The sequence below is a fragment of the Nerophis ophidion genome, linkage group LG27, assembly GCF_033978795.1.
Source record: "Nerophis ophidion isolate RoL-2023_Sa linkage group LG27, RoL_Noph_v1.0, whole genome shotgun sequence".
Taxonomy (NCBI): domain Eukaryota; kingdom Metazoa; phylum Chordata; class Actinopteri; order Syngnathiformes; family Syngnathidae; genus Nerophis; species Nerophis ophidion.
Window position 1 is genome coordinate 20,931,608 of NC_084637.1, and position 24,976 is coordinate 20,956,583.

The following is a 24,976-nucleotide window of genomic DNA, read 5'->3' on the forward strand; positions in this document are numbered from 1 at the left end:
ACACATCCAGGCAGAATCTAAACCTGTCATAAACTCAATAAGTTGTTTTCCCTGCCAGATATTAATGATAACCGCCACCTTGCAACATAAAAATAAATGGAGCAACTCACAATAATGATAATTTTAGAGTGAAGGGCTTGGTGGTTGTATCCTGACTGTTACAGTTGTAAAAAAAACCTGTAATGGTTAAAAGTGCAAAGCAATTATGTAACAAAATAAGATTTTTTGGGGGGTGATAACATATTTGCTCTGCAACGACAGAACTGTCTGGAAAAGTAACAATTTGTATAAACCCCCCTGTCTAACTATTCCAAAAATGTGCAGCAAATGTGTTTTTGCTCCCAGACACAAGCGCTACAGTCACATTGTTCCACTTGAAGTGAAAACAACGGTCAGTTTAAGGCCATCGCTGGAGAAAAAAGGTTTGTTTACGTAGCGGCGCTCCGTTCAAGGATGCTGGGGAAGAAGAAACCCCACACTGCCAACAGCTACTACAACATGGCTGACAACTGATAAACAACTTAGGGTCTCTTTCTGCTAGCCCCCAACTTTTACTTTAGCCGAATAAATCAACTTTTATTCTGGCTGCCGTTGCATTCAACTTTTTCTTAAGTATGCACTCCCTACAGCCGACTTTTGGAGTCAGAACTTCAAAATCTTGCCTCAACTTCGACCTGGAGTGGCCCTACATTGTGCTGTTTGCTCACTTACTAGTGTTCTGTAAAATGTCCCATGCCTGTATGCGCTCCCTTCCACAGACTCGATTGGCCCAAGTTGATATTGAATAGCATCTCATTACATTTTTTCTTCCCAGTGAAATCCCCAGTGTTCAGTAATGCTGTTTTTAAATGTTGTGTCTGTATGCGCTCCGTACAACTGACTTCGCTCAAAAAGGTCAGAATGCATTATTTCGACAACAGATTGCACTTTTCCTTATGTTGGACTTACAAGTCTTGTGGGATGAAGAGTACAACTCTGCCTGACTGTATGCACTCCGTAGAACGGAATTTAGCACATGTGGAAACCATCATCAGCCCATGACTTAAATACATTTCAAAGTGAAAAATGACATGTCACATGTCACAATCCATCATATGGCTCACTTGTGTGCATGACCACCACTACTGAAATGATAAGACTTATACAACCATTTTACAACTTGGCTCAATAGTATGAATGGCCTCCACTTGCTTGTATACACTCCCTAAAACAGACTTTTGCATATATGGGCAGCCAAATGGTTTCCGACTGCAATCAGACGTTTCTTGAAATAATAGACTTGTCCAACCATTTTATTAATAGGCTCAGTAGTAGTGAGAATGGGCTCCACCTGGCTGTATGCACTCCCTAAAACGGACTTTTGCATCTATGGACACTCAAATCATGGGGCTGAAATGATCATCCATCCATTTTCTACTGCTTATTCCCTTTGGGGTTGCGGGGGGTGCTGGTGCTTATCTCAGCTACAATCGGGCGGAAGGCGAGGTACACCCTGGACAAGTCGGCACCTCATCGCAGGGCCAACACAGATAGACAGACAACATTCACACACTAGGGCCAATCTAGTGTTGCCAATCAACTTATCCCCAGGTGCATGTCCCTGGAGGTGGGAGGAAGTTGGAGCACCCGGAGGGAACCCACGCAGTCACGGGGAGAACATGCAAACTCCACACAGAAAGATCCCGAGCCCGGGATTGAACCCAGGACTACTCAGGACCTTCGTATTGTGAGGCAGATGCACTAACCCCTCTTACACCGTGCTGCCCACTGAAATGATCAGCATTCTTTAAATTTTAAGTGGAAAAATGACTCAATAGACTGATCCAATAAGTTATAATGTGGCTCAGTAATATGTATGGTCACCTCCTGCTCGTATACACGCCTAAAAACACAGACCTTTGCATCTATGGAAAACCAAATCATGAGCTCAGGACTGAAATAAAAATTAGGTCAAATATATGACGTGTCACACTGTTCCGACGATTCATTATATGGCTCAGTTGTATGCAGGGTCTCCAACCTCCCTGTATGCACTCCCTAAAACAGATTGCTACATCCAACAAAACCCAAATAATTTACAACTGGAATCAGATCTATACTTACAATCAGTGTGGATACATAACATGATAGACGTTTCCAACAATTCATAATGTGGCTTGAAGTGTGAATAGCCTCCACCTAGCTGTATGCACTCCCTAAAACAGACTTCTGCATCTATGGACACCCAACTCATGAGACCAGTACTGGAATCAGCAGTAAGCCCGAAATCAAAGTGGGAAAATGACAGAATAGATTTGATCCATTAATTTATAATGAGGCTCATATAGCTCCCATCCACCTGTATGCACTCCCTGCAAGACATCTGCCTGTATAGACACACAAATCATGTACCCAGGATTAGAACCAGCTGTGTACTCTATATCAATGTGAATGAATAATATGAAAGACTGATCCAACAAATACAAGATAATGCGGCTCAGTAGTGTGTATGGCACCCACCTGCCTGTATGCACTTCCTACAAGACATTTACCTCCTATAGACACCGGATAGAATAGGATGTATACTCTAATCAATGAGGATAATTGACATTATACGACCAATCCAACAATTACAGTACAATGTGACTCAGTAGTGTGTATGGACTCCACCTGCCTGTATGCACTCCCTACAAGACATATCCCTTTATAGACACCGGATAGAATCGGATGTATACTCTTATCAATGTGGATAAATGACATGAAAGACCGATCCAACAACTACAGTACAATATGGCTCAGTAGTGTGCATGGACTCCACCTGCCTATATGCACTCCCTACAAGACATATCCCTTTATAGACACTGGATAGAATTAGATATATACTCCTATCAATATGGATAAATGACATGAAAGACCAATCCAACGACTACAGTACAATGTGGCTCAGTAGTGTGTAGGGACTCCACCTGTCTGTATGCACTCCCTAAAAGTCTCAGTCCACAGTCATAGTGTTCGGTTCACTGCTGGAGTATTTTCCAGCTATAATGGTGGTATCCTGTGCTGCAAAGGGGGCATAATGTGCCATGAAATTGCCATTCTCGGCTAAATGTTGTCTTACTTTTCAAAGTGTGAAGACGTCTCATCACTGTGTTTCTACGCTTCATCACCTGTCACCTTCTGTCTTCAGCACTGCATGCTGCTGGGAGGCAAGAAGAGCACGGATGTCCCGCTAGAGGGTTACCTCCTCTCTCCCATCCAGAGGATCTGCAAGTATCCTCTGCTGCTGAAGGTGAAAATAAAAATTCATACTTTTGGAATATTCTTGAAGACACCGTTGACGTTTTAGAGCAGTATGTTTTCCTCACCGGATTAGACTTTTAATGGTGTAGACCAGGAGTTCAATAATGTGTCTGTGTGAAAGGTCATAGCACTTAGTGCCACAGCACAATGGTTCTCAACCTTTTTTCAGTATTGTACCCCCTGTGAACATTTTTTTAATTCAAGCACACCCTAATCAGAGCAAAGCATTTTTGTCTGAAAAAAAAGAGATAAAGAAGTAAAATACAGCACTATGTCATCAGTTTCTGATTTATTAAATTGTATATCAGTGCAAAATATTGCTCATTTGTAGTGGTCTTTCTTGAACTATTTGGAAAAAAAGATATAAAAATAACAAAAAACTTGTTGAAAAATAAACAAGTGATTCAATTATAAATAAAGATTTCTACACAAAAAATCTAGCTGTCAACACTGAATATTGCATTGTTGAATTTCTTTTCACAGTTTATGAACTTACTTTCATATTTTGTTGAAGTATTATTCAATAAAATTATAAAAATATAAAAAAATACAATTATATAGAAATAGAGTATTTTTTAAAAATCTCACGTACCCCTTGGCATACCTTCAAGTACCCCCAGGGTTCTCGTACCCCCATTTGAGAACCACTGTCATAGCACGTTGTTTGTTTAAACGTATTATTATTTTTTTTTTTTTAACACTTAGTGCCATAACCTATTGTTTGTTTAAATGTATTATTATTGTTTTTTTTGTTTTTTTTTAATGATGTGCAACTTCTTGCCCGCAAGGAACAATATTCTAATCGGAAGTCAAAATGCTACCCTGCTATGAAAACAAATATTGTTTATGATTCTGCTTGAGCCATCTGTGGTTATGACTTAATTAAAAAAAATTTTGGGGAAAATGACAACATTGCAACCTATGATTTAATTGTTTATTTTCCTCCCAAAACTAATTATTTAATGTAATGTTTTTTTTAAAAAAACATAGATGATTCAATATGTTATATTGTCCAATTATACAACCATTTGCATTGTGCAGTAATAATAATAATACCAATATATTTAAGTTGTATTATAATAAAAGAAAAACAAAATTAATTTTTTTATTGTATAGAATTGCCTTTAAATCTTCACTTTCTAAACTTTTCTTTAGGCTGAAATTGAAATGAATTATTAACTAGTATTTAAGAACATTAATAATTAAATATGTTATACAATTATTTTTTTCTCATTTTGTTTTATGTGATTTAAAAAAGCATAATTAAATATGCAGTATTAATATTGTATTACATTTTAATAAAATAAAGAGAACCTATTTACATTTATATACAAATATGTTATGTATACAGTAATAATGTTATACAAAATATGAAATTATTCTTATTTTCATTGTCAAATACATTTGTAGGCTTAGTGGAAACCCTCCAGGAAACTTTATTGGTGATGTTTTAGAATATTTTTTTATGACTTAAAAGATACTGGTCATGTTTTTGAATATATTTTTATCAATAAAAATATTTTTTTATTAATAATAATATATTCTAAAACATGACCAGTAAATTATCCTATAGGGATAATTTACTGTGCCTAAAAATTTATTTGAAAACCAAAATGAAGGTATTGTCCGTTGTTTTTATTTCAATTTAAAAACATTAATAATTAAATATGTTGTTTTGTCACATTATTCTAATTGTTTAGTGTTTTGTGATTTAGAAAATGAATACACATGTAATAATGATACATATTAAGCATGTTTTTATTTTAATCAAATAAATAGTAACATGTATATATAAATGCATCATGTATACAGTAATAATGTAATATATAATAGGACATTACATTTATTTTAAGTTTCAAATACATTTGTAGACTGAGTGGAATCCCTTCAGGATTATTTATGAGTCATGTTTCAAAATGTATTTGTAATAATAAAAAAGTAATTTATCATCTTTTAGAAAATGTTTTGGAAAAATGTTTAATTTCTATTATTTTTTACAATTTAATTCAAAGTCATTAATAATCAAATATGTTATATTATCACATCATTGTCTTTGTTTTGTTTTTTTGTGATTTAAAAAAAATGAATAATTAAATATGTAATAATAATGATAAATTGTATTTCTAGTTTAAACAAATAATTAGTCATTTACATTTATATATAAATATTTTATATATACAGTAATAATTTAATATATAATATGACATTATTTTTATTAAAATTTGGGCAGAGTGGAATCCCTCCAGGATAATTTATTGGTCGTTTTAAAAGAGTTAAAATAGTAATGGTCACGTTTTAGATATTTTTTGAAAATGAAAATTTTGATGATTAAATATATGTTACATTATCAAATTATTTTCATTGTTCTTTACATTGTTTTTGTGGTTAAAAAAAGAATAGTTATATATGTTCTAGTAATAATAACATTAATATTATTTTCTTTTAGTTTAAATAGAATATTAATTAAATATATACATTTATATAGAAAAATGTCGTATATACAGCAATATTTTTTCAAATAACTTTTCTTTAAATCGTCCAAAAACCTTTTTGGATGAGTGGAAATCTTCCAGATGAATTCATTGGTCATCTTTTAGAATATTGCATGAATTAAAATATATTTTAAAACAGTTAAAATAGTCATGGCCACGTTTAGATATATATTTTTAATGAAAACATTGATAATTGAATATGTCATATTATCAAATTATTGTCATTGTTCTATTTTTTGGGATTTAAAAAAAGAATAGTTAAATATGTTCTAATGAACCCGAACAGGACAAGCTGTAGAAAATGGATAGATAGAGAATAATAATGATATTAATACATGTTTTGTTTAAATAAAATAATAATTAAATTTATACATAAATATGTAATATGCTGTATACAGTAATAATTTAATATACGCTTTATTTGTTTACTTTTTGTCCAAAAAATATGTTTTATAATAATAATAATAATAATGATACATGTGTAGTTTAAATAAAATAATAATTAAATATATTAATTTCTGTTTAGATATGTCATATACAGTATAGAGTAATAATTTAATATTAGCTTTATTTAAATTTTTCTAAATATGTTATACTAATAGTAATAATAATTAAAAAAAAATAATAATAACAATAATAATACATGTTTAGATTAAGTGAAATAATTAAATACATTCATTTCTATATAAATATGCCATATATACTGTACAGTAATAATTTAATATTAGCTTTATTTAAAATGTCCAATAATGTTTTGTGATGAGTGGAAGCCCTCCAGGATAATTTATTGGTCATGTTTTAAGGTATATACTTATGAAAATCAATTTAATTGAATAAAATTATATATATATATATATATATATATATATATATATATATATATATATATATATATATATATATATATATATATATATAAAAAAAACTTAAAAAATACACTTAAATATAATAATTGTATATAACATTATAATATAGAATATTAATATAATTGTTCTTCTTCAGGAGCTGCTAAAGCGCACCCCGAAGAAGCACGCCGACTACCCGGCCGTGGAGGAGGCTCTGCAGACCATGAAGGCGGTCTGCTCCAACATCAACGAGACCAAACGTCAGATGGAGAAACTAGAGGCCTTGGAGCAGCTGCAGTCCCACATCGAGGGCTGGGAGGTGAGAGCGGGCGTCATGACACTGTGGCCACTGACATTTACTTGGTCGCCTTCCGCTGTGATAGACATTCCAATATGTTTTTGTCATTACCGGTATATTATTTGTTAAATTGTATTCTTTTTTTTCAATTAAAAACGATATATTTAAATTAGCATCAAATATTTATAGTGTCATATTACTTACAAAAGCAGAAGCGTATTAGAAAGTATCCAGTAACAAACGTGTCCGCATCATTCAACATACCATGTCATGAGCTTTGCTTTGTGACTTAATTTTTATAATTTTCATGTATTTTCTAATTGTTTAATTTTATCAAATAAAAATGTTTTGTGTGTGTGTGTGTATATATATATATATATATATATAGATATATATATATATATATATCTATATATAGATATATATATATATATATATATATCTATATATAGATATATATATATATATATATATCTATATATATATATATATATATATATCTAATGAATATTTTATTTTGTAATATAATATTATTTTTAAATTGTATTATTTTTTTAATTAAAGAAATTATAATTAAACAAGTATCAATTAGTTATAGTTACATATTACTTAAACATACAAAGAGATTGAGGCAGAAGTGTATTAAAAAGTGTCCAGTAACAAACGTGTCCGCATCATTCAACATACTGAGCTTAACTTCACGAATCATCCCCCCCAAAAAACTAATTACCACTCCACTTCAACTTAAAGACAGCATACGTCCATTCCAGGAGGTTAATAATAAATAGGTTAGTGTTTTTCATTGTTCTCTCTTTGACTCATTTCCCCTGATTAAACCTTTTCTAACATTCCACACTACTAAATAAAAGAAATTATGGATGATTCCTGCTGATATCGTATCGGATCAATACTCAAGACTCCAATATCAGAAAAGGAAAAAATTGTATCATGACAATCCTGACTATTATCCCAATTTTTGTTATATACTATGAGGTTGATACAATTTTAATGCCTCTAAAACATTGGTATTTATAGCTGTGGCTGTAGGCAACCTCTTGACTATGTTTTTATAGTGACTCCACATGATGGCAGTAGCTACATTTTTTAATCAGTGAGCCGAGGTGTGTACTTTGTTTAAAATACTAGCCTGCTAGCGTTAGCATGCATGAGGTACCAAAATTTAAGTGGACTCCTATACATTTAGATGAAAAAGCTAGCATGCCAACGTTAGCATGCTAACATGTATTATTTGTCAAGTGACAAAATATTTGACTGAATTAGCTAAAGAAAAAAAATCTAGCATGCTAACGTTAGCATGCTCATACATTACCTGTCCGCATCAAGTACCAAAATCCAGTATACAACTCTGAGGTTTGTTTGAAATGCTAGCACCACCAGCTCTTCATAACTAAAGGGTGGAGTGGGCCCATCGGGGGGCCACAGACCGGTTGAAGGCTCCGGTGCATTTTTCACGCCTCCCTCGCCCACCACAACGGACGCCTTGTCTTCAGAGGGACAATCCACCCACACAGGGTGCCAAGGGGATGCCAAGCGGCACTCTGCCCAAGCAGGGAGGGATGGTGTTTGGGGGGCAGAGAGCGTAAAGGATGGACCCAGAGAGTGGGCCCCACTCGGACATCTCGTCGCTAGAAAACAAAGCCTCTCTTTTTCCACAAAGATGTCAACGTTTGACCATCGGCCGTAGTTCACCATCACATCCGCAGCAAAACATTTGATTTATCATCAACTCTCAAGGAAAACTGCAGTTTTTTAATCATCCACAATCCTCGTGTGAGACCAGAATGCACATATTTGCCTTTTCTGTGTGTTCTGAATGGGGAAAAACTGCTAGTAAGAGGCGGCTAACAACGCAGGTAATTAGAATAGGATTGATTCCGCCTATAAAAGCCCTCTTAAAAAACATCTAAGGGGGGGTCCATACTTTTTCCACAGAGGGCCACACACTGGAAAATGAAAGTATGCGGGGGGGGGGGATTTTGATATTTTTCATTTTTATATTTTATGTCCCTTTTTTAAGATACAATTTTGGTGACTGTTGAAGGTCTAGGGGACCCAAAAGGGTACCAATCATCCATCCATCCATCCATTTTTTCTATCGCTTGGTATTTTTTTCTATCGCTTGTCCCTGGAGCCTATCTCAGCTGCATTCAGACAGAAGGCCGGTACACCCTGGACAAGTCGCCCCCTCATCGCAGGGGTCCCAATCATTCAAGTGTAAAAAAAAACGTAAGTCATATATAGTTGTTTTTTTTGTTTACTTTCAACAGTTAAATATCCATAGATCAACTTCAGATCTATCTGTTTCCAAATAGTTTTTTATTTTTTTTATGTTTTATACCCTTTTTTTCCGAGGACAACCCTGTTTTTTCAAATGTGAATTTTTTTCGAGCCTTAAGTAGGCCAATAATTCGTAACAACATTGCTTTTGATTTATTATTACTTTTTTGAACAATGACCATTTAAAAAATTCACACTAAAGTTCTCGGAGACCCAAAAGGCCCCCCTACTCATAAAAGTGTTAAGTATACCTTAAGTTATACATCAGTATATGTTATTACTACTTTTAACACTTAAATCTCTTGATGAAATTCAAAACTATTTTTTATTATAATTATTTTGAAAATTGTTATTTAAAAAAAAAAAAAATCACACTAAAGATCTTGGGGACCCAAAAGGCTCCCCCACTCATAAAAGTGTTAAACCTAAGTTATACATCAATATATATTATTTTTACTTTCAACACTTAAATCTCTAATAAAAATCACACTATAGATCTTAGGGCCCATCCCCCACTTGAGTGAGGGTGGGGTCCTGTTTATAGGAGGGGGCGGGGGGTTTCCGCAGTGTCTCAACATGAAAGACCGCGGCATGCTCCAGGTCGGATGCACGGATGCGTCTGTTTCTGCGCGAGTGGGAGGGGCCGGGGTGGGGCCCTATTGGGTTCCAGATGATGAAGTGAGCCGTTATATGCTGACTAAAAAGAGCAGAAGCAAAGTCGTGAGTCAAATAAAAAAAGTTTAAATCATTTTATTTATGCTCCAGCACCCCCTGCGACCCCGAAAGGGACAAGCGGTAGAAAAATTGATTTTATTATGATCTTAGAACCAATTTTCTTCATGCTAGTAAAACTACTGAAAGGAAGAAGATAAATAAATGACTGGAAATTGTAACGTGAAACTATTATTCTTATCAAATTCAGTAGGCTTCACGGTGGAAGAGGGGTTAGTGCGTCTGCCTCACAATACGAAGGTCCTGCAGTCCTGGGTTCAATCCCAGGCTCGGGATCTTTCTGTGTGGGGTTTGCATGTTCTCTCTGTGAATGCGTGAGTTCCTTCCGGGTACTCCGGCTTCCTCCCATTTCCAAAGACATGCACCTGGGGATAGGTTGATTGGCAACACTAAATTGGCCCTAGTGTGTGAATGTGAGTGTGAATGTTGTCCGTCTATTTGTGTTGGCCCTGCGATGAAGTGGCGACTTGTCCGGGTTGTACACCGCCTTCTGCCCGATTGTAGCTGAGATAGGCGCCAGCGGCCCCCGCGACCCCAAAAGGGAAAAAAAAATTCAGTATTTACTATTTTTTTAAAGTATTTTTACTGAACATAGAATATAATATGTGTGTTACTAATATTAAGAAAGAGAGAAAATAACAGTTGCAATTTACCAAATACTTAATGTGAAGTTTTTAATAAGGATCATGGTTTTTAATACATTGTATTTTTTATTTTATTTACCTCGACAATCATTTTAATTTAAATAATTATCATGTTATTAAATCAATATTTGAATTTGTTAGTCATTTCATTTAGTTAATATTCTTCTTCCTCCAAACACGACGAGTTGAGTTTATACCAAAAAGTTCTATTTTGGTTTCATCTGACCACATGACATACTCCCAATCCTCTGCTGTATCATCCATGTATCCATTTTGGTATAAACTCAACTCTTCGTGTTTGGAGGAAGAAGAATACTGAGTTGCATCTCAAGAACACCAGACCTACTGTGAAGCATGGGGGTGGAAACATCATGCTTTGGGGCTTTTTTCTGCTAAGGTGACAGGACGGTTGATCCGTGTTAAGGAAAGAATGAATGGGGCCATGTATCGTGAAATTTTGAGCCAAAACCTCCTTCCATCAGTGAGAACTTTGAATGGTTGACCAAATACTTATTTTCCACCATAATTTACAAATACATTCTTTAAAATTCCTACAATGTGAAATCCTGGATTTTTTTTTCACATTCTGTCTCTCACAGTTGAAGTGTACCTATTATGAAAATTACAGACCGCTGTCATCATTTTAAGTGGGAGAACTTGCACAATCGGTGGCTGACTAAATGCTTTTTGCCCCACTGTATGTGTATATATATGTATATACATATATATACACACTTATATACTGTACATATACATATGTGTACATATACGCAAACACTCCTACCGAATATGTTTGATTTTATTTGGCTTTAGAAGAAAAATTGTCTATTTATGTGTCTTATTATTATTAAGAATACAAATTCATACTTTTTTTTTCTTGCCAACAACGAATCAAAATACAAAAAAAACAAAACATAAAACATACACATATTACATATATTCATGTATGTTTTTTCTCTCTTACAGAAATAATATTGTTGTGCATTGTAGGACCTTTAGCAAATATGATACTTTCGGAAGTATATAAATAAATATCAATATATACATTTCAGTGGCAATGTCCCCATCGTGCATATGATTGCCTTTAAGGCATTACTTGAAGTGCATGCTGAGAGCAGAGCACAACTCTTTGTCTTTGTTTTCCTCCCTCCTACTTAAAGCGGATTTATGTTTCCCGCAGGAAGAAAAGGGAACTCCCTCACGTCTTTAGTGCCTTCCTTTACAGCTGCTGCCCGATGACAACGCTAAGTGCAGTGCACCAGTCCTTAAGCCACCTTTCAATCGCCGCCATTTTGCAATCTTTCAATTTAAAGTACACTAGAAACTGTAACTGTGCACTTGTCCAACAACATGTCTATTTTTCATCAATACAACAATAAAGAGCGGGACACAAACATTTGCAACACTACCATAGCTATGTGAGCTACAGTGCTACAGGTGTCCCGACACAACATTTTAATTCCCGGTATCGTTATTGATGTTAGCCTGAATAGCACATCCTGTATTGTTGTGTGGAATTTTAGAAAAGGTTTGATCGTGTGTAATGAGTCCAACGGAACTAGTCATTGTTAACAGTCTGGAAATGACTTATGCTGTCTATAAGTCGAAGTGGAGTAATTATTGTTTTGTGGGGTTTTGTGCAACACCCAGTGGTCACAATAAGTCACGGCGTGGTAAGTTGAATGATGCGGACATGTTTCTTACTGGATACATTCTGATACTGTCTTGGAGACTTTGTATGTGTAAGTAATATGCAATTGTAATTATTTAACACTTGTTTACACTGGGAGATTGTTCAATTAGTATTACGTATGTCTAGCTTGTGTGCTATTGCGTGCTTAGCTGTTGTGTAGCTGCGAGCTATAGCTTACCATAAGAGAGAGATATGAGTGTATGTTTGTATACATATATGTATATTCATATATATGTATGTTTTTATGAATATATATATGTGTATATATATATAGATGTATGTCTTGATTGGATTATCCAGAGAATAGTGCTCGATACCGTGGTAGAGCGCAATATGTAGGTGTGGGAAAAATCACAAGACTACTTCATGAAGTAGAGATGAAGTAGTCTTGTGATTTTTCCCACACCTACATATATATATAGATGTATGTATACACATGTATATTTATACATATACAGTATATGTGTATGGATACAGTATATGAGAGAGCGATACTGTATATATGTATGTACGTGTATATATGTATGTGTATATATGCATGTATACATATATGTATATTTATCTATATTTTTATGTGTATGTATATGTGTATATATGTATATTTATATATGTATACATATAAATATTTGTAAATAGATATAGATATCTATTTATATATAGACCTTTTAGTTTACACTCTCATGACACACACACACAGGCGTCGCGCTGTGGAAATGTGGCTGTGCGCAACCCGAGGGTCCCTGGTTCAATCCCCACCTAGTACCAACCTCGTCACGTCCGTTGTGTCCTGAGCAAGACACTTCACCCTTGCTCCTGATGGTTGCTGGTTAGCGCCTTGCATGGCAGCTCCCTCCATCAGTGTGTGAATGTGTGTGTGAATGGGTAAATGTGGAAGTAGTGTCAAAGCGCTTTGAGTACCTTGCAGGTAGAAAAGCGCTATACAAGTACAACCCATTTATTTATTTATTTATATGTATGTGTATGTATATATGTATACATGTATGTATAAATGTATATTTATATGTGTATACATATAGATATATGTGTATGTATATATGCACCTTTTAGTTTACACTCTTACGACACACACACACACACACACATATGTGTGTGTGTGTATATATATATAAATATACATACATGTATGTATGTATACATAAACGTATATTTTTGTATGTATATATGGATATGAATCTATATATGTATGCATACAGGATATGTATATTTGTGTATATATGTATATTTATATATATGTATAGATGTATGTGTATATATGTATATATATGTCTATATATATATATATATATATATATATGTATATACCTTTTAGTTTACACCTTTATGACACACATACATATATAAATATATACTATATATATATATATACAATATATATAAACGATTATCATATATATATATATATATATATATATATATATATATATATATATATGTGTGTGTGTGTGTGTGTGTGTGTGTGTGAATGTTGTCTGTCTATCTGTGTTGGCCCTGCGATGAGGTTGCGACTTGTCCAGGGTGTACTCCGCCTTCCGTCTAATTGTAGCTGAGATAGCTTCCAGCGCCCCCCGCGACCCTGAAGGGACTAATCGATAAAAATGGATTGATGGATGGATGGATGGATGGATATATATATATACATATATATATATATGATAATTGTTTATTTGATGATATCGGATCAATATCTACTCTGACTGAAAACAAACAAGTCTGCAGCTGATTAATAGTTGGAAGCTTTATTTTTATTTATTTATTTATTTATTTGTTTTTTACAAACAGGTTGTATGAAAATGTAATATGGTTATAAAATCATGAAAATAGAAATCCTTTTTGCACCTTATTTTAGACTGGTATGCTTTTTGCTTTCAGGGCACCAACCTCACAGACATCTGCTCCGAGTTGTTGCTTCATGGAAATCTCCTCAAAATCTCGGCGGGGAATATTCAAGAGCGTGTCTTTTTCCTGTTTGACAACCTTCTGGTCTACTGCAAAAGGAAGTCCAGGTGAGAATGAACACTGCGGCGCGATGAAGAGTGTGACGTCTTAAGTGATCTTCTCTCTTCTAGGGTTTCCGGGAAGAAATCCACCAAGAGGACCAAGTCCATCAACGGCCCACTTTACGTCTTCAGGGGCAGAATCAACACGGAGGTGATGGAGGTGGAAAACGTGGAGGACGGAACAGGTTTGTGTCCGCTCAGCAATCACACACACCTCTTTATTCAAGATAGTGCATGGTATGCTGAGTGCAGTTCATCTCGCCAAGAAGGAAACAAAAAAGTCGGATTTAAATTCCTCTAATAAGAATGATTAGCGATGCTGCTGTTGTCTACGCACATTTCCACAGAACAGTGAAGATTCGAAAAGTCCACAAAAAAGCGCTAAAAGTAGAGAAAAAATCATGAAAAGTGCCATAAGTGGTTGTGCAGTGTAAAGGGTTTACACTAAAAGGTAAAAAACACCAGAGGGAAACATTAAACAACACAAAAGAGGACACAAAAGAGCACAGAGCTGCTGCGACCAGCTGTTAGTTCAGTCACGCTATTTTGTCATACAGCTACAAAAGTACAACAAAAGTAGACTTTGCAATTCCATTTGGAACGGTTCAAATCGGTTGAGAAATGTGGGATATGGAGAGGTTTGTATATTGCCCAATAATTTTCAATGGACGGACATTCCTGGTAATCAGGGAATGATTGGAACCGGGAAATATGCTGGCTTGAATGTGCAGGGTGAGGGGAGTGTGTGGATGTTGGAACGATTTAAATAGGTTCAGAAATGTGGGATGGTTAATGTGTCCCCCTGGAGATCGGTAGGTTGTGAGTTCAAACTCCGGCGGAATCATACCAAAGACTATAAAAATGGGACCCAATAACCCCCTGCTTGGCACTCAGCATCAACAGTTGGAATTGGGGGATAAATCACCAGAAATGATTCCCGGGCGCGGCCACCGCTGCTGCCCACTGTTCCCCCCACCTCCCAGGTGGTGATCAAGGGTGGTGGGTCAAATGCAGAGAATAATTTCACCACACCTAGTGTATGTGTGACAATCACTGGTACTTTAACTTTAAGTTTAACATTAATATATTATTTGTCAATGGGGAGAAAATTACAGAAAATTACAGTAAAACAGGGAAATTTGGGAAAGGGACAACATGTTTTGCGTTCGATTTATGGGAAGAGTAGTGTGGGTGGATGGTTGAAAAGGTTGGATTTGGGTTTAAAACTATGCAAATAATTTTGAGAAAATTTCCATTCATGTGAATGGGAATTCCCTGGACATTTGGGAATTTCGGGAAAACAGAGAATTTGTGCGAAAATAATTATGTTAGTTTTGGTGTCCCAACTAAGAGGAATGTTTTGAAGGTGAAATGGTGAAAAACAGTTGAGAAATGTGGACTGTGAAAACTTTCCAGGAAGAAGTGAAAATAGGGCTTTGGAAAAGTAGTAATTCTGGTAATTATGTGAATTCCTGGAATTATTTGAGTTTGGTTTTCCTGAAAATCCCAGTAATTCCGGGTAATCAGGGAATGTTCGGAACCGTGAAACATGCTGGCTGTAATGTGCAGGGTGAGTGGAGTGTCTAGATCAGGGGTCGGGAACCTTTTTGGCTGAGAGAGCCAAAAAGCCAAATATTTCAAAAAGTATTTCCGTAAGAGCCATATAATATTTTTCTTAACACTGAACACATCTAAATGTGTGCTTTTTTAAGTAACACCAACATTTCTAGGGTATAAGAGGTCTCTTATTCTTTGTAATAACATTGTTATTCTGAAGCTAACTGAGGAGGGGGTGTGGCCTGCGGGCCTGCAGCGAACTGGGATGTGCCAGGACAGGCCTCGAAATCAGTGACAGGTGCGTAGATGGTCCACCTCGGCCTTGATATCTAATCACCTGTCGCTCTGTTATAAGCAGCAGCCAGTAGGAGAGACAGGTTGGAGCTGGAGCCAGAGCGCGAGCGAGAACGAAAGACAAAGAGAGACTAATTGAAAAATAAAACAATATTGTAACCCTGAAACAGGCTCTCATCTCGGTGCTTGGTGGTCTGAAGAACCCCCAAGAGGGCAAGCCCCACACTAACCAATAATAAATACATAACTTCTTACCATTACGCAACTTTTTGAACAGGTGCGGTAGAAAACAGATGGATGGAATAAAAATGCATGAGAATGTTTTATATTTTGTACGTTATTTTTAACACTTTGATTACAAGTGGAATCATTCATTACTTATGTTAAGCAATGTCAGCTCAGATTTATCCGAGAGCCAGATGCAGTCATCAAAAGAGCCACATCTAGCTCGCGAGCCATAGGTTCCCTACCCCTGGTCTAGATGGTGGAATGGTTCAAATCTGGTGAGAAATGTGGGATGTACTCATTGTCAGTGCGGAGAAAATAACCAGAAATTATGGGAAAACTGGGAATTTTTAGAAAGGGACAGCATGTTTTGCGTTTGATTTATGGGAAGAGTAGTGTGGTTGGATGGTTGAAAAGGTCAGATTCGGGTTTGAAAAATGCAAAGAATTTTGATAAATGTTCCCATGTATTTCAATGGGAATTCCCTGGACATTTTGAAATATCAGGAAAATCGTGATTTTTGAAAAAAAATACTGATACTAGCACAATTGTCTTAGATGAAATGAAAGCGTTGATGTTGAATTTTTTTTTTATTGGTTGAAAAATGTAGACGTAGTAACAAGAATTTCGGGAAAACAGGGAATTTGTGGGAAAAGAATAATGATAGTTTTGTTGTCCCAACTAAGAGGAATGTTTTGAAGGTAAAATGGTGAAAAACGGTTGAAAAATGTGGACTGTGAAAACTTTCCAGGAAGAGGTGAACATAGGGCTTTGGAAAACTGGGAATTCTGGGAATTCCTGGAATTCTTTGAGTTTGGTTTTCCAAGGTAAGTGGAGTGTGTGGTTGCTTGAAAGGTTCAAATTGGTAGAGAAATGTGGGATATGGAGAGGTTTTTACATTGCCCATTTATTTTCAATAGAGGGAAATTCCTGGTATTTCCGGGTAATCAGGGAATGATGCTGAACTGGGACACATGCTGGCTGGAATGTGCAGGGTGAGTGGAGTGTGGATGTTGGAACGGTTCAAATCTGGTGAGAAATGTGGGATGTATTCATTGTCAATGGGGAGAAAATTACTGGAAATTAAGGGAAAACTGTGAATTTTGGAAAACGGACAACATGTTTTGCGTTTGATTTATGGGAAGAGTAGTGTGGTTGAATGGTTTAAAATGTGTAATTCGGGTTTAAAAATCCGTAGAATTTTGAGAAATGTTTCCTGAACATTTGGGAATTTCGGGAAAACCGGGAATTTTTGAAAATATTGATACGAGCACAGTTGTCCTAGACGATACAAATGGGTTGGTGTTGGAATTTTTTTAATCGGTTGAAAATTTTGACTTAGTAACAGTTTGAATTTAAATGGGAATTCCTGGAATTTGGGGAAAACTGTGAACTTTTGAAAGTATTGGTACTAGCACAGTATTCCAAGAAAATATGAATGAGTTGGTGTTGGAACTCTTTTCATCGCTTAAAAAATGTTGACGTAGTAACGGTTTAAATTTAACAGGGTATTTTAGAATTCCAGGAAAATCTGGGATTTCTTAAAAAAAAAAACAGTATTGTTTTCCAAACTAAGAGGAATGTTTTGAAGGTGAAATGGTGAAAAACGGTTGAAAAATGTGGATTGTGAAAACTTTCCAGGAATAGGTGAAAATAGGGCTTTGGAAAACTGGGAATTCTGGGCAATAAAATACATTTTAATGTACATTGTGTAGTTTTTGGTCATGCTTTGATGATTTATTGCAGACAGTGCATGGTATGCTGTTTGACTGTTAGCAGTGTTTCATTGTGTTTGTAGGTGTAATGATAAATGCTGCAAACAAGGCAATGAAATACATTTTAATGTGCATCGTCTAGTTTTTGGTCATGCTTTGGTGTCCCTGTCTTTATTGAAGACAGTGCATGGTATGCTTCTCGACTGTTGGCAATCTTTAAATGCGGTTGTAAGTGTGATGATAAATGATGTAAACACGGCAATGAAATACATTTTAATGTGCATCGTTTAGTCTTTGGTCATGCTTTGGTGTCTGTGTCTTTATTGGAGCGGTTGTAAGTGTAATGATAAATTATGTAAACAACACAATAAAATACATTTTATTGTACATCGTCTAGTCTTTGGTCATGCGTTAGTTTAGTTGATTATTTCTTCGGTCAATGGCCAACAAAATAAACAAACAGTTTTACATAAACAAACAGATGAACATTCATAAACAAACAGTTTTCCATTCATAAATTAAAAAAAAAAAATGTTGCGGACCGAAAGGGTTTAGGCTGAAGTTGAACACTTATTGCGCCTAACCCTATAAACAAAGTCAAGTACAAGATGAACTTCCAAAAAATATAAAATTTCCTTTTCACAACATATTATAAATACACATTGTACACAACATAAATACTGTTCAATTATATACACAGTAAAGGCATGTAAAATATCCTTGTACAAACCTCGTTTCCATATGAGTTGGGAAATTGTGTTAGATGTAAATATAAACGGAATACCATGATTTGCAAATCCTTTTCAACCCATATTCAATTGAATGCACTACAAAGACAACATATTTAATGTTCAAACTCAAACTTTATTTCTTTTTACAAATAATAATTAACCTATAATTTCATGGCTGCAACACGTGCCAAAGTAGTTGGGAAAGGGCATGTTCACCACTGTGTTACATCACCTTTTCTTTTAAAAACCCTCAATAAACGTTTGGGAACTGAGGAAACTACCACCTGAGGGATCCACGGTCCGTACTATCATCGCTTACGTGCAGTGATTTCTCCAGATTCTCTGAACCTTTTGATGATTTTACAGACCGTAGATGGTAAAATCCCTAAATTCCTTGCAATAGCTGGTTGAGAAATGTTGTTCTAAAACTGTTCGACAATTTACTTACAAAGTGGTGACCCTCACCCTATCTTTGTTTGTGAATTACTTTGCATAGCTGCTTTTATACCCAATCATGGCACCCAACTGTTCCCAATTAGCCTGCACACCTGTGGAATGTTCCAAATAAGTGTTTGATGAGCATTCCTCAACTTTATCTGTATTTATTGCCACCTTTCTCAACTTCTTTGTCACTTGTTGCTGGCATCAAATTATGAAGTTAATGATTATTTGCAAACAAAAAAATGTTTATCAGTTTGAACATCAAATATGTTGTCTTTGTAGCATATTCAACTGAATATGGGTTGAAAATTATTTGCAAATCATTGTATTCCATTTATATTTACATTTAACACAATTTTCCAACTCAAATGGAACCGGGGTTTGTACACATGTTAAACCTTTGCACCAATTATATACTATATACAAAGAATTATACTTCAATTATATTTATATCCCACATTTAGTTTTTAATTAACATTGATTATTGTATTAACTGCTGTGTTGATTCAAGAGTGATATATTTTTCCAAGACATTGGTCTTTGATGATTTATTGCAAACAGTGCATGGTGTGCTGCTCGACAGTTGGCAATGTTTGATTGTGTTCGTAGGTGTAATGAAGAATACTGTAAAGAAGACAATAAAATACATTTTAATGTACATTGTCTAGTCTTTGGTCATTCTTTGATGATTTCTTGGAGACATTGCATGGTATGCTAGTCAACTGTTGGCAACATTTAAATGCGGTTGAAAGTGTAATGATAAATGAAGTAAACAAGACAATAAAATAAATTTTAATGTAAATGAAGTACACAAGACAATAAAATACATTTTAATGTACAGTACATCGTCTAATCTTTGGTCCTGCTTTGATGATTTCTTGGAGTATGTTGCTTGCTGCGACGCCCCTCCTTTAATTTGCAATTGCTTTGTTTACAGTTTCCACCAATGTTGTGAATATGTCAGGAGCTGACGGTTTGGGTGGGGCGTCGCTCTCTGTGCTGAGTTTCAAACAGGAAGTAGCACACAGCCGGCCGAGTACCAACTTTTTTTTTTCTTCTCTTTTGGTGTCAAAGATTCAGTTGGAGGTGTGGCTGCAGCCCCCGAGGTGCGAATCCACAGAATTGCTGTGCCAACGCCTCGTCTGTGGGCTGGATGTGGTTGACTGTGTGCGCGCGCGAGTGTAGTAACGCTGTCTTCCTCTCGCTCACGTGTTTCCTCTTTTCAGTAAACGGCAGAATGTTTTGCAGTTTCACAACCACAAAAAGAACAACATCAATTCTCGAATGTTTTGACTTTGGCATGCATTGATCCTCACAGAAGACAAAACACTCCCCGAGCATGTGAGAGCTACCGGAGCTTTTCTTCCCCCTTGAAGTGTCACAAGTATTGATGTGACAGTAGACCCAAGTCAAAAATCTCTTTTGGGATGTGTTTCATGTCAAAAAGTAGTGGTGGAAGTAGAATGTCATTCTTTTTGCAAAATGTTTTTTTTAATTTTGTTTAGAATAATATTAATGTGAAAAAAAGAAAAAAAACATTGTGAAATTTGTACATTTTTCTAAAATGTTCCCCCTTACAAAATATATCGACATGCAAACTGAAGCAAAGTAAAACTGCAAATATTTTGGGAATTAATTTGTGGTGATAGTTAAAATAATAATAAGAAGGGAAAAAAAAAGATATATCATATATATATATATATATATATATATATATATATATATATATATATACACACACACATATATATGTATATATGTGTGTGTATATGTATATATATATGTTTATATATATGTGTGTATATGTGTTTGTGTATGTACATATATATATGTGTGTGTATATGTATATATATATATATATATATATATATATATATATACACACACACACATATATTTTTTTCCAAATATTTTCTTTCAACAAAATGATTTCTTGATGCGCACTGAGGCTCCTCAGGTGGCACTAATTCACGGCTTGGCTTTGACAAAAACTAAACTTACACAAACTAAAACCAAAAATCTTTTGGGAATTTATTAGCACATTTGCGCTGGTAATTTAACCAAAAAATATGTTTATACATACATACATACATACATACATACCAGTGACGTGAGGTCAGGGGAGGCTAGTGTGGCAGTGCCTCACCTGCCACCAGGTGGCTTAACCATGAGATGTTCTAAAACAAAGTAATAAAATAAAATAAGTTTTAATATTTCTCTTTTGGTTTATGCTTTCTATGTGATTTTGGTGTGGTTTCTGTATATTTTGATAAGTTTCATGGTCAAAATCGAGGAAATTCCATGTTTCCTGATCAAAACAATGCAGCAGTTGAGAAGTGAGGCAGACACAGGCAGTGCCTCTACGGCTGCACACAGTGTGTATTGGGCGTGCGTGCGAGGGCGCGCATTCTTGTTGCCACGTGGAAAAGGCAGGTCTTGAGGCAGCAAGTACCTCTGCCTCAAGGTAGGGGAAGATATATTGTCAACTTGCAGTTCAATGCCTCAGCAGTACTCTGATTCGCCACACTGGGAGAAGTGGGGGCGCTGAAGCTAGCAGACACAGGTCTCTCCAGCAAAAGCCAGCATTTTTTTCTCTTTTTTTTTTTTAACTGTATTTATAACAAACATGGCATTTTTATTAGAGTAAGCCAGCGTTTGTAGTTGTTTTTTGTCAGATGCAAAAATATTGTTTAATTTTTTGGAATGAAATTGAATTAAATGAATGTTTCTGCCAATATGGAGGATTATATACTGTATCCAGGTTTAAATACTTCTCTAAACTGGAATTTAAGACAAAATGAATTTGTTCATATAAAGTACGTTTTCATGGAGGATAGCTATTGTTGCTTCAGACACAAATACAGAAAGGTAATATACACTCACAATACTTGATTTATTTTGTTAAAAACAAATGGGACCAAAAAGTATTTAATAACAACTTTATCAAATAGTTTTTGGACCCATTTATCATATCATAATATCATTATGATAACGTTTTTATGAACGCGAATAACTCCCCTTTTTTCCCTGAAACTCTAACGTGCAACCTAAATTAACAATGACCAGAGCTGTACATATGAATTTAAGAAAGAAAAAAAAAGAAGAAAAAAAAGTATGTATGCTTCACCTGGTGTTTAGTTCACTGCACATCATTGATACATACATACATATATATCCATCCATCCATTTTGTACCTCTTATTCCCTTTGGGGTCGCGGGGGGCACAATCGGGCGGAAGGCGGTGTACACCCTGGACAAGTTGCCCCTCATCGCAGGGCCAACACAGATAGACAGACAACATTCACACTCACATTCACACACTAGGGCCAATTTTTAGTGTTGCCAATCAACTTATTCCCCAGATGCATGTCTTTGGAAGTGGGAGGAAGCCAGAGTAACCGGAGGGAACCCACGCATTCACGGGGAGGACATGCAAACTCCACACAGAAAGATCCCGAGCCCGGGATTGAACCCTGACTACTCAGGACCTTCGTATTGTGAGGCAGACGCACTAACCCCTCTGCATACATATAAATATAAAATATTTTTGATAGATAATATCTATTTTTTAACTTAACTTTTTTTTAATATATATATAATATATATTGGTTAAAATATAATATGATTAATATACTGTATTTACACACACACACATATATATATATATATATACTGTACAGTATGTATATATATATATATACACATACATTTTTTTAATTATGTGTTATTTTTTTCTTAAATGCATAAATTTAGAAAAATGGTTTTATTATATATTAAAAATATGTTTGCAGCAATGTTTTTTTATAATTTATGTAATTGTATGTATGTACTTAAAAACAATGAAAATATGCAAATGATTTATTTTTCAAATGTAAAATAAGGCAAAACTCCTCCCATATAATGCAGATGGAACCTAGCAGTAGTTTTTGGAACTGGTGGAATTGAAAAACCCCTTTCCAGCGTAAATACACATTTTATTCCTGGTTCTATGGTTATCATCACATTTTTCTACGCTGTTATCATTGGTAACCTTCTGACAAATCCAAAGTAAAAAAAATAAGTTTCTCTTGTGGCAAACGTCTATTGTGAGGAGAATGACGGTAGCTAAATTATATTAGTTGTGATTATTTTCCCTTTTTGATGTTTTTGACGGCAGCGGACTATCACAGCAACAACTACACAGTGACAAACGGCTGGAAGATCCACAACACGGCGAAGAACAAGTGGTTCGTGTGCATGACCAAAACAGCGGAGGACAAGCAGAAGTGGCTGGACGCCATCTTGAGGGAGCGGGAGCAGCGAGAAAGTAAGACAACTTCTATTTTTTTCAAACCGAAGTTTGAAGTTTCCCTCTTGTTTTTTACTTTAGCGTTTGTCAACTTTGTGTATCCACATTTCTCCCCACTGTGGGACAGATCAAGTCCATCCTATCAAAGTACGTTGGCCAGCAGGTGAAAAAAGTCCAAACTCTACAAACATAAATCATCCCAAACCACGCAAAAAACCTAATAAACCACTTTGAACAATAAAAGGCTGTGGAAAGTTGACCAGATTATTTATTTTATTTCATTTTTTGTTATGGTTTCACTTCCTTATTTTAATAATATATTATTTATTAGATGATTATTATTAGAAATTGTTTTGCAACAATCCTCAAAATGAATATATTTTTTAAGATGCATTTTTGTAAATGTCATTAATAATTATTTATTGAAACTTATTATATTGATTTTATATGTATATATATATATATATATATATATATATATATATATATATATATATATATATATATATATATATATATATGTATATATATATATATGTATATATATATATATATATATATATATATATATGTATATATATATATATATATATGACTATGCCCCTTAGCTGAATTTCCCCCAGGGATCAATAAAGTACTTTTTATTCTATTCTATTCTATTCTTAGGAGGCTGATTGGCAACACTAATTTGGCCCTAGCGTGTGAATGTGAATGTTGTCTGTCTGTGTTTGCCTTGCCATGAGGTGACGGCTTGTCTGTATTGTATTATTTCTTGATGATACCTTTACGTCACATTCACACTGATGGCGGATGAAAAGCGCTAATAACCGCGACGCTTATCAGGAGTGAGGTGTATTGCCTAAGGACACAACGGCCGTGACGAGGATGGCGGGAGCTGGATTCGAACCAGGAACTTTCAAGTTGCTGGCACGACTGCTCTACTATCTGTGCCACGCCTCAAGGGCGTACCTTGCCTTCCGCCCGACCCTCAGAGGGACAAGCGGTAGAAAAAAATGGATGACTGAATGGTCCCCAAGAGTAATACACGCTTTTAATTATCAGATTTTTCATTTACTACAACACTTTTTTGTAACGTTCCCCAAAATTATTCAAACAAAATAAATAAATGTTTGTAATTGTTTTTACTTACTATTTATTATAATATGTATATTATTATTACACAAGTTTTGCAATACACCCCAAAATAATAGGATTTTTCAAAAATATTTTTCACTTTTAATACATTTTTATTTATTAAACAATTGTTGTTTTGATTACTCTTTTCTTTTTCATAACCGTCAACAAAATTAATACAATCTTTAAAAAATGGTTTTATATTTATGAAGTTATAATTTTTACATTAATTACTATTAAAAGTAAGATAGTTTAAAAAAATACATTTTTACTTTTTTTTACAAGTTTGCAA

At 34.9% G+C, this 24,976-nt stretch overlaps 1 protein-coding gene across 2 annotated transcripts in view; it reads left to right on the plus strand.

The window, feature by feature from the left end:
* prex1 (phosphatidylinositol-3,4,5-trisphosphate-dependent Rac exchange factor 1) overlaps positions 1-24,976 on the plus strand; it is a 216,356-nt gene that overhangs the window by 69,544 nt on the left and 121,836 nt on the right. For both annotated transcript variants that reach the window (XM_061889796.1, XM_061889798.1), the window contains exons 5-9: positions 3,167-3,268; positions 6,774-6,935; positions 14,172-14,305; positions 14,369-14,484; positions 23,419-23,568. In XM_061889796.1, coding sequence (XP_061745780.1) covers positions 3,167-3,268; positions 6,774-6,935; positions 14,172-14,305; positions 14,369-14,484; positions 23,419-23,568 — 664 coding nt within the window. The remainder of the gene's footprint in view (positions 1-3,166; positions 3,269-6,773; positions 6,936-14,171; positions 14,306-14,368; positions 14,485-23,418; positions 23,569-24,976) is intronic.